Source organism: Chrysemys picta, chromosome 2 (assembly GCF_011386835.1).
Source record: "Chrysemys picta bellii isolate R12L10 chromosome 2, ASM1138683v2, whole genome shotgun sequence".
Lineage (NCBI taxonomy): Eukaryota > Metazoa > Chordata > Testudines > Emydidae > Chrysemys > Chrysemys picta.
Genome location: NC_088792.1, coordinates 226981825 through 226994016, shown reverse-complemented (window position 1 = coordinate 226994016; position 12192 = coordinate 226981825). Strand labels below are relative to the sequence as shown.

Sequence of the window (12192 nt, the reverse complement as noted above, 5' to 3'; positions counted from 1 at the left end):
CATCAACCTGTTTTCTGTTCATGTAACATGCTGCCATCTGGTGGCCACATTAAAGGTATCAATTGTTAATTCAAATTTTCAGCTGACCGGGTCAACAATCTGAAATACGGTCAAAAATGTATAGGTAATGTGCTATACAATTTGAGAATAAATAATCAAGAAAATTTAAAAATAAGTCGGAATTTTAGTCACCCAGAAATAAATGTCAAATATGGTATTCATCTCTATTCAGCCAACTCCTGGAATTAAAGTTTCATTCTTATTTTCCATCATTAAATAATAAGATGCAATTGAGCACAGATTGTCATACAATAATTCTAGAACAAACAAAAGGGAGTGCTTGGAAGCAGAAGTGAAGCCAAATAGATCTTCATCTTAGAAACAGAGATAACTTGTCAGTGAACATGTCTATGCATTGTCACTACAAATCTTAAGTGTCCCCTATTCTGTAAAAAGTGAATTTAGTATGTCTAGCTATGAGGTTCTGCAAATTATATTAACTAGAATCTCTGCTAGCCAAATCAAGATGTTTAAAAGCTGTTTATTACTCTCTGAGGATACGTCTTTTAAACTTTTAATATCACCAAACCAAGCAAGCTTAACTGGCAAAGTCCAACATAGTGTGCTTTTAAAAAATAAGTTTACTTTGGAGAAAGACTCATTTCTGAGAGCAGTTCAGTCTTGTTCAGGGGTTGTCAATTTCCCCCCCTTTTTAAATAATATGCATCATTTCTTAATGGAGAGTTTCTAGGGCCACCTTCCATCCCATCTGTTATCAGATATTATCCTTGTGGAAGCTACACTAATTACTTACATAGATAACTAATATTAGAAAAGAGTAAGGTTTTTTTTGTTTGTTTTTTTTTAAGCTTCCTTTAGTGCAATTTAAGAGCTGGAAACAAGGCGAACCAGCATCATCTGACCAGTCAGTTCTCCACTATCAATCTGATAATTACCCAGGTGATTGGTGCCAAGATCTGAGTACTTGGGTTAGCCCAGCCTGAGTATGAGCATTCCCACAGCAAAGCCATCTCCGTGTTTCTGTGTCCTTACTGTTTCTACACTTGGTTGTGTGTGTCTGGGGGCATATGCAATGGTTCTCTGTGTTGAGATAGTCTAGGATTCTTTCCAGTCAATTGTCAGTTGCAGGAGAACTTGCCTGAGCCCTTGGGGGAGGGGAAACAGTATGAAGGGCACTGGAGGACTGGCACTTGCCTGCATTCTCACTGCAAAGCAGGCGCATTCTGGCCAAAGCTAAAGTGCAGTTTAGGCTTAAACCATACCCCCAGCCATGAAAGCAAGCATGGGATGAAAGCACAAATGAGCACATACCTGAAAGTTGCATGTGTAGACAGAAGGAAGGTTTGCGCAAATACATGGAGGAGTGCAGGCTAAGACTACAATGTAGACCTACCATGACACTTGATCCTAGACAACTAATCCACTAATAAGACGTTACTGATACAAAACCACCTCTGAAAAGCTAGAGTTATATTTGACTGACCCAGTTTGGAACTCAAGGTCTCTCTCTTTCCCTTAAACAACTCCTTAATACCCCCAAGAGAGAGACAATCCTTTACCTTGAGAGACTTCAATATCCATATTGACAAACCACTTTAAAGGCAAAGTCTATTTCCACTGGACACTGGGTTCCTCACAGTTTATCTCCAACTCCCCTACCTACTCTAGGAGGAATATATTCCATCTATCAGTATCAAATGTTACTCTCATCTTGCCCATCAGCAGTAACTCACTCATATTTAACTTGGAGGGAGGGAAGGAAGGAAGGAAGGAAGGAAGAAGGGTACTAGCTTAGGATGAACAGTCCCTTTATTGTCTCATAAAATAATGGAACCTAGAACCTGACATCTCCATAATTTTCTAAAGTTGAATTTAGACAGTTGGAGCAGCAGCTCTGGAGCCAGAAGTACCCATAAAATATGACCAGCATAGACAACTCTTCAATAAACTTCCCTATTTCACCCTGTCAATGTGCGTCAACTCTTTCCCAGTATACTTCACCAGAGTGAAAGGCAGTTCAGTCCCTATGACCATGCTCTCTCTCCCTGCACTGTCCACAAGTGTACTCTACCAGTAGGTCGCGATTGCAATTCTTGTGATGACTTTAACAGGAAGTACTGACCACTAATTTGTTTCACAGTAGCCACCATGCAGTAGTAAGATAGTAGCAGCTTTGGGACATTAATTAATTGGGTTGTGTTCTAACAACCTAGATCAGGCGTCGGCAACGTTTGGCATGCGGCTCGCCAGGGTAAGCACCCTGGCGGGCCGGGCCAGTTTTATTTACCTGCTGATGCGGCAGGTTTGGCCGATTGTGGCCCCCACTGGCCTGGGCCAATGGGGGCGGCGAGAAGCGGCGTGGGCGAGCGATGTGCTGGCCGCGGCTTCTCGCCACCCCCATTGGCCCAGGACGGTGAACCGCGGCCAGTGGGGGCCGCGATCGGCCAAACCTGCCGCGTCGGCAGGTAAATAAAACTGGCCTGGCCCGCCAGGGTGCTTACCCTGGCGAGCCGTGTGCCGAACGTTGCCGACCCCGACCTAGATTTTGTACGTGTTACTAAGCCACTGAACCATCCATTCCTCCCTCATGGCTCTGCTGATCCCTCATTTGCAGATACTATTGCTCCATTCAATATGTCAATAACTGCTGTAAAACTCTATCCCTTCTTGGGCTCTGCTAACTTTGTCCCCCTTCTTCCTCACCACCTGATCATGCTAACATGAAAAGACAATGGCATGAGACAGAACGTACTTGGGATTGCCCAGTGCACTAACCAACACTCTTGGGAGCAGAGACCCAGTCTCTTGAAAGTTCAAGGTTCAGTTGGTGTGAGAGACTCAGTATGTTCAGGACTAAATATTTCTCTCTCCATTAGATGATAGGAGGAATTTGTTACTTCACCTTTTAAAAAGAGAGGATATTTAGTTCTTATAAAATACTTCATCTATAGCTCTCAAAGAGTTTCAAAGCAGGGTAAAGCATTATCTCCTTTTTTACATATGAGGAAACCGAAGCACAGAGAGGTGAAGCAACTTGCCCAAGATCACACAGCAGGTCAGTAGCAGACCAGGAAATATAACCAGAGTCCTAGTCTACTGGACCATGCTGCTTCCCATTAAAATGAGACTACTACTGCTTACAGCTAACACCAACAACTCAACCTGGTGCTCCCTTTATCCAAAATGTTTTTATGTCAGCTATTAAATGCATAATGCCATGCTAATTCAAGATTATGGCTGTACAGTGCACACTCAAGAAATAGATAGGTTGAAGTTAAATTTTACCCCTTTGTACATGTGCATTATATAGATGTGCACACACACTATCAAAGATCACAATACATATCTAAGGTAACGTGATCAAGAATTGAAAGATCCAGTTGTAATGCATGTGTGAGGGAGGAAAAGTTAAGGATTCACATTATATTTTAACATTCAACTGTATGACCTTAATGTGGCATTAGTGTAAATTTCTTTCTTTTTTAAAAGAAAACTCCCTGGCTCTATAACTAGACAAAGAACAACTAGTGCATTAGTATAGTGGACTAACTGTGCATTTCCATACCTGTGTAAATACCTGCCATTATAAAATACCATAAGCATCTCCCAATCCCTCTTGCCAGCTTCCTAGGACACTTTTTGTGCCTTCGTCCCTCAGCTTTTAAATGCTTTTTGTCTTTTAAATTGAGCTAAGGTCTGTAAAATATATGATAAGTTTAAAATGCAAAAAGCTGCCACAAACTGGGACACAAAAAAGGGTCTAGTGGGCTGGCAGGTTCTCATGCTGCTTTAAAAATATTTTTTAAATTGCATCATTCATATAGATATTAGCTACATAAATACATGGCTTGTGGGTTTTTTCTGGATACTTACAGCACTAAGATCAGGGTTCCCAACTAGGAGGTTGCAACCACCCTGTTCTTTCCATATTGCTAAATGGGAAGGGATAGAAGGCAGGGGGCCACCTATGTGGAAAAGGTGGTGAACCACCTCCATAGGGGCTACAATAGCTCTTGGCATAGTTATGGTTAATTAGGTAAAAACATATCTTTGTCAAAATGACTATTGAACCAAGTCTCTGACAGACATAAAAAGTGGAAAGGGTAGTGTAAATCTGTTTTAACTCACATCAAATAAGTGTCAATTTGGAAATTAGATGTTACTGTAACAATCCAAACACTTAAAGAAGTTAAATATGGAAAATCTGTTAGGTCATCATGTCCATCTCCCTGTCAATGCAGAACTGTTCCGAACAGTACATATACCAAGGCATTTATTTTATAGTCCAAATTTATTTTTCAAGCAATGATGTTTCCACTATTCCCCTTGGAAAAATAATCTATAAGTCACCATTAAGATAAACATTCCTGATATCTGGCCCACATGACTTTTGCTTTGTTTCATCTCATCATCTTCAACTACACGTAAACTATCATTTCACCACTTTTTAGCTGTGAAGTCAACTGAAGTCAATGGGAGCTCTGAGTAAAGAGGGCTTGCAAGACCTTGTCCCTCTAGTTCTTTACAATTCCTTCCTCATAAATTAATCCCTCCAGGCCAGAAACAACACCTTTTTGGACACCCTTCAATTTCTTGACATCTTTTTGTTACTGACTGGTATCCAGAATTGAATGCAGATAAGTGCAGCCTCAACAATGGAAAGCCATTATTCACCTCACTTCTTCATAATGTGACACCTTTTGCCTATGCAGCTCAAAACACCACTGCCTGCCCATCTTTCAACGTACAATCTAATTTTACTTGTGTTCACGATCTCATCGTGCTTTCTTAAGTATTTACCTCATTTTCCACATATCCATTATCTTGTGTTATAAGCCAAAGCTCATTATTTCCTGCTTACAGTTTTAACTTCTCTAGATCCTTTTGATTATTTCCTGTTCATGCCACCTCTTAATTTAGTACTGCCTGAAAAGATAATTAAAAAGTGCTCTTTACCTCCTTTAGGAAACTCTGCAAAGCCTTCCTGTTTCATAAAGCTTTCCTACTATAACTAGGAGTGTCAAGCGATTAAAAAAATTAATCGTGATTAATCACTGTTAAACAATAACAGAATACTACTTATTTAAATATTTTTGGATGCTTTATAAATTTTCAAATATATGGATTTCAATCACAACACAGAACACAAAGTGTACAGTGCTCACTTTATATTTATTTTTGATTACAAATATTTGTGCTATAAAAAAAGAAATAGTATTTTTCAATTCAACTCATAAAAGTCCTGTAATATAATCTCTATCATGAAAGTTGAATTTACAAATGCAGAATTACGTACCAAAAAAACCTGCATTTAAAAAAACACAATGTAAAATTTTACAGCCTACAAGTCCACTCAGTCCTACCACTTGAAATTTATTAAAGATTTTGGATGTATTTCTATATTTTGACATATATTGTATTCTGTGTTGTAATTGAAATCAAAGTGTATACGTTTTTATTATTACAAATATTTGCACTGTAAAAATGATAAACAAAAGAAACAGTATTTTTCAATTCACCTCATACAAGTACCATAGTGCAATCTCTTTGTCATGGAAGTGCAACTTACAAATGTAGATTTTTTTTTTGTTAAATAACTGCACTCAAAACCAAAACAATGTAAAACTTCAGAGCCTACAAGTCCACTCAGTCCTACTTCTTAGTCAGCCAATCGCACAAACAAGTTTGTTTACATTTGCAGGAGATAATGCTGTCCACTTCGGGTTTACGTCACCTGAAAGTGAGAACAGGTGTTCACATGGCACTGTTGTAGGCAGCATCACAAAATATTTACATGCTAGATGCATTAAAGATTCATATGTCCCTTCATGCTTCTATCATCATTCCAAAGGACGTGCATCAATGCTAATAAGGGGCTCTGCTTGATAACGATCCAAAGCAATGAAGACCAATGCATGTTCACTTTCATCATCTGAGTCAGATGCCACCAGCAAAAGGTTGATTTTCTTTTTTGGTGGTTTGGGTTCTGTAGTTTCCACACTGGAGTGTTGCTCTTATAAGACTTCGGAAAACATGCTCCACACCTCATCCTTCTCAGATTTTGGAAGGCACTTCAAATTCTTAAACTCTAGGTCAAGTGCTGTAGCTATCTTTAGAAATTTCACATTGGTATCACCTTTGCGTTTTGTCAAATCTGCAGTGAAAGTGTTCTTATAATGAACATGTGCAAAGTCATGAAATATATGGCAGACTGCAGGTAAAACAGAGCAGGAGACATACTATTCTCCCCCAAGGAGTTCAGTCACAAATTTAATTAACACATTTTTTTTAAATGAGCATCAGCAGCATGGAAGCATGTCCTCTGGAATGGTGGCAGAAGCATGAAGGGGCACACTAATGTTTAGCATATCTGGCACGTAAATAGCTTTCAATGCCGGCTACAAAAGTGCCATGTGAATGCCTGTTCTTACTTTCAGGTGACATTGTAAATAAGAAGCCGGCAGCATTGTCTCTCATAAATGTAAACAAACTTGTTTGTCTTAGTGATTGGCTGAACAAGAAGTAGGACCGAGTGGACTTGTAGACGCTAAAGATTTATATCGTTTTGTTTAAGTGCAGTTACGTAACCATAAATAAATAAATAAATCCACATTTGTAAGTTGCACTTTCACGATAAAGAGAGTGCACTATGGTACTTGTATTAGGTGAATTGAAAAATACCATTTCTTTTGTTTCTATTATTTTTATTACAAATATTTGCACTCTAAAAATGATAAAGTTAGCACTGTACACTTTGTATTCTGTGTTTTCTACATTTTCAAATATATTGATTTCATTACATCCAAAAATATTTAATACATTTCAATTGGTATTCTATTGTTTAACAGTGCGATTAAAACTGCAGTTAGTTACGATTAATTTTTTTAATTGCATTTTTTTGAGTTAATTGCGTGAGTTAACTGCGATTAATAGACAGCCCTAATTATAACCCTGTTCCTCCTGACCCCAGAAGACAGACATCCTGGCCCACACAGAAATTTCAGAACTCAGAAGGACATCTGCAAAGGAGTCCACAAAGTCCTCTAGAGACTTTGCTATTGCCAATCTATTTTATGTGGAAGGCATTCAGATGCTATAGTGAGGTGCAACACTGCAAAACATTAAGATAGAGAGATGGAGATACTCACTCTTCTAGAGTATCTATAAGTGGAAGGAACCATAATCTACCAGATGTGGTTGTGGTAAGGGAATGGAATGAGGGAAGGGTGTGCTCACTCCTTGGCACCTCTCCTTCTCCATTTTTGACCCACAGAAGGATAATTGGGAGCTCACTGAGTTTCTTGTGCAGTCCCTCCCCCCAGGGGTTGATTGAGTCCATCAATAAAGATTGGGCCCAACTCTGATGCCCCACTAGATTCCTCCTCTCAATTTGATACATTACAGCTAACAACTATAATAATTTGCCCTTCAGATAGTTTTCATTCTATGTATTCTTGCTCACATGCAAGTCACAATGAAAATATTTCTGGTACGATTTTTGAGACCATTTACTAAATTCTAGGGGTGTCAAGCGATTAAAAACATTAATCGCGATTAATCGCACTGACAGACAATAACAAAATACCATTTATTTAAATATTTTTGGATGTTTTCTTCGTTTTCAAATATATTGATTTCAATTACCACACAGAATACAAGGTGTACAGTTAATTTAATTAACACTTTTTTAACAAGCATCATCAGCATGGAAGCATGTCCTATGGAATGGTGGCTGAAGCATGAAGGGGCATACAAATGTTTAGCATATCTGGCACGTAAATACCTTGCAATGCCGGCTACAAAAGTGCCATGCAAATGCCTGTTCTGACTTTCTTGGTGACATTGTAAATAAGAAGAGGGCAGCATTATCTCCTGAAAATGTAAACAAACTTGTTGTTTGTCTTAGCGATTGGCTGACTAAGAAGTAGGACTGAGTGGACTTGTAGGCTCTGAAGTTTTACATTGTTTTGGTTTTGAGTGCAGTTATTTAACACACACAAAAAAAATCTACATTTGTTAGTTGCACTTTCACGACAAAGATTGCATTATGGTACTTGTATGAGGTGAATTGAAAAATACGATTTCTTTTGTTTAGCATTTTTACAGTGCAAATATTTGTAATAAAAAGTTGTATATACTTTGATTTCAGTTACAACACAGAATACAATATATGTCAAAATGTAGAAAAACATCCAAAATCTTTAATAAATTTCAATTGGTATTCTATTAACAGTACGATTAAAACTGCGATTAATCACAATTTTTTTGAGTTAATCACGTGAGTTAACTGCGATTAATCGAAAGCCCTACTAAATTCACTAGGGAGCATTAATAGCCTAATTCTGTTTAAAAAAGTGAGATGATGTCTATTTTATGAATGCATGCTATTTATTGTTCATGGTACCATTATCCGCTAGAGCCTTACTGATCTCAATATTTCTTCCATTATGTTACTAGCAACTGAAAACGGATTTCCTGGATGATTATCATCAGGCTCACTACCCCAAAATTCTTTTGAGGGATTATGTGGGGGTGGAGAAGAATATCAGTGTGACACTGCTTCCCCCACATTCTTCTAGTGCCTCCCCATTTTCAAAAATTCTTGCCACTGGTGAGGTAAATACATTACAAAATTTGTTTATCTTGGGATGCACATCTTCTATATCTGCATATTATGAAGACATGCCGGCTTAGTTAAAGCTGAAGCAAGTCTTCACTTATAAACCTGATTTAACCCTCACCCTCACACTTCCACCCCAATTTTGCCACTGTGAAACCAAATTCACCTGAAATTTCACAGGCATTGAATTTGCACCATTGTGAAAGTTTCAGTAAATTTAAACTTTATTTTGGTGAATACATGTGCCTTAGACCACAGGAAACATTGACCAATCTGGGAAAATATAAGTAGGATCCTGTTTAGTGACTCTAGATGTGAGCTTGACTCATACAAGGTATGGATCCCTCCAGCAGGCAGAGAGAATTTATATCTTACGTAGTTTAGGAAGCTTGTATTCAACTTCCCTAGACAGGACTGTACTACTTATGATTGCAGCACATGAAAGCCCTATGTCTCAACTGGGAGTAAGAAGGCTGTGGGTTCTATTTCCAGCTTCCCTCTACGAGAAGTAATTTTACCTTGTTTTTCCTTTTGATATCAGACAGCTAATGGGCAACAAATGCACTATCAAAAGTGAACACAATATGAAAAGTACCAAAATCAGACTAAACAGTCAAATACATACTAGAACAGAAGAGTCTGAGCACAGTCCATCTTGCCCAGTATCCTGTCTCCAACAATGGCCTATATCAGAGCTTCAGGAGGAGCATACTGATCAGGACAAGTATAGAGTGGTCCATTCCTAGCTTCCACTCCCAGATTCTGATAATCAGAGGTTTAGGGTCGTTCCTGACCATCTTGGCTAATAGCCATTGATGGATCTATCCTCCATGAACTTATCCAGTTCTTTTTTGAACCCAATTATAATCTTGGCCATCACTACATCCCATGGCAATGAGTTCCAAAGACTAGCTGTGAGTTGTGTGGAAAAAGTACTTCCTCTGCTTTGTATTAAACCTTCTGCCTATTAATTTCATTGGGTGACCCGTGATTTTTGCTAACAAAAACTCAAGGAAGAGGCACAGACACTATATTTGAAATGCTGTAAATGTACATCTTAGCTTTCTTAAACTGATAAATATCTGTAAATTGTTGTAGAAAGGTAGTATAGCAGGGAAGTTAAACACAGCAATCTACTCAGTCTGATGTGTCCACTACATTTTACTGAATATCGTCTCAGAATATTTAAAAAAAACAAAATAGAAAAATGAAGAGTAAGGTTCAAGTCATATTTCTAAAAGGGAGAGTAAAATGAGATTAAAAAAAACTTTCAGTATAAAGCAGCGGGAAAGCATGTTAAAAGATTAAAAGCTTAAAACTAACTGTTTTAATTAAATGTTATCAAGAACAATTTTAAGTGCAGTTACCTCCTCGACATTAGAAGCAGTTTTGGCAGATGTCTCCATAAAAATAAGTCCATGCTCTCGTGCAAATGCTTCACCTTCTTCTTTTTTCACTTCTCTTCTAGATTCTAAGTCACTAAGATGACCAAACAAGAGACAGAGTTACTTACCTGTACAAGTAAAAAGACTCCAAAAGCAGTTTCCTTAGAGACATACCTCACATGGCTTTCATGTGCTTCCCATCAAGGGAACTATTCACATCTATTAGTTAGAATCTTTACCTCATGTCAGATATGCAGCAGTAGTACCATAAGGGATAGTCATACCACATCTGTTTGAAGTGAAGTTATTTTTGACCCAGACATAGCATGAACCTTAATGAACCAGCTTCCAGAAGGAAAATATAGGGGAGCATGCATGCATAGACACTAACTTCAGATAACTATTGTTAGAGGCAAGTATCTCTCCTCTGAAATGTAGCATCAATTGATCCACCCTCCAGAAATTTAAACTGGTAAAAAGCATGTATTTATATAAATAGACTTTTTGTGAAATAAAAAGGGACCAGTCAGCTTCATTTTCTGGGGTTCACATGCAGTAACACAACATTCGCATGTGGGGATTGAAATGCAACAAAAGAAAGCTTATATTCAGACAAAAAACTTGTTACAAATCATAAAGAGAAACATTTATAAATGATTCTACGTTGCATTAAACCTTGTTTCTTACAAAACCTAATTTTTGGTCTTGAAGTTGCATACCCATAAACACTCCTTTACAACAGACAGGTGAACTTGAGTGACATACACAAAACTACTCGTTTTCTACTTCCTAAGAAGTCTAGGTGAAAATGTATTATTATAGGTTAGGAAATAGCGTACTCGGATTGGACAACTAAAAAAATGACATCACATCTTGTGAGTTACATAAGGTAATTTTAATAGCTGTGGCTATTTCATTCTTAAGAACTCAGATTTTGTTACTGTGCAGAGTGATATATTTATTTCTTGTCTAGTCTGCTTACCTTCATTTTGGACAGGAGGGATTACACTTTTAAAAAGTTGTACCTTAACTGTGCATGTAAAATATGTTTGCAAACAGTGTTCCAAGTAAAATAGCTAACTGTAAACTGAACACCCATTTAAAAAGATAAGATCTTGTAGTGGTTAGTCACGGATAACATTAGTGCCGTATTGACTTTATAATGACAATTCTGATGAACACAATGCATACAAGAGTAAAGTATCTATATAATATTTTATTTACATATTTACTTTTTAATCCCGCCCACTGCACTTATATTTTGCATCACAAAACAGGTATCTGGTATTTTGACTGTCTTGTGTGAATATAACAATTTTGACTGTATACTTTGGCTAAGTACATGTACTAAGACTATAGCTGCATTTATAAAGATACTAAGAGATACTATGTAATGAATATGACTTATTAAAAAAAACTTAAACATTTGACTCAAAGTTTGGGGCAAGTTAGCAGGATGTTTGTTCTGGAAGTCCTGGAATACCTGCCCTGATAATGACTGAGGCTTGAGCAAATATGTGCATGCAGTGTCTGTCTGTCAGTTGAGATCTGCAAGTTTCAAAAGTGGTCTAGAATTTGTAGGATATTTTAAAATGTCCTTTCAATTAAGGTGTTAAAACACATATGCAGAACAAAGTTCTAAATTTAAGTAACCATTTCAAATATTCATGCAAATATCTGATAGAAAAGGTTGCTGCCTTGATATTACATACCCACCCACACGCACCCGTGTTTGCGTGTGTGCATCATTATAAAAATAATTATAAAAACTGAAAATTCTCCTGTACTTTGTCTTCTTAACTCAATGAGTTAAGGCTTCTTTGTTTCCAATTAATCTTCCTAGAGGAGATGTCAGAGTTACTCCCCAAAAGTCTACTTATTCCCTTTTTTGAAAGACTAAAGTAAAGGCACACTTCCTAAAACCTGAGGACTGGGGAGGAGAAAGGGGTAAAGAAAAGAAATGCTGGATATTAAGTCTCAGCCACTATAATATAAGATTAACCCACAACAGTGTTATACCAGTTTTAAACTAGTACAACCCCTCCATTAATTTCAATGCAGTTGCACCAGTTTAAAACTGGAGTAAGCCAAGGGGTGAATTATTTCTCAAACCCACTATTTCTCAACTTTTTTTTTGAAGTAAAGTCTAATCTATATCTTCTGGTA

At 37.5% G+C, this 12192-nt stretch overlaps 1 protein-coding gene across 1 annotated transcript in view; it reads right to left on the bottom strand.

The window, feature by feature from the left end:
* Window positions 1-12192, bottom strand: part of RAB2A (RAB2A, member RAS oncogene family) — a 79642-nt gene that overhangs the window by 15594 nt on the left and 51856 nt on the right. The window contains exon 6 of the mRNA XM_005288122.5: window positions 10009-10120. Coding sequence (XP_005288179.1) covers window positions 10009-10120 — 112 coding nt within the window. The remainder of the gene's footprint in view (window positions 1-10008; window positions 10121-12192) is intronic.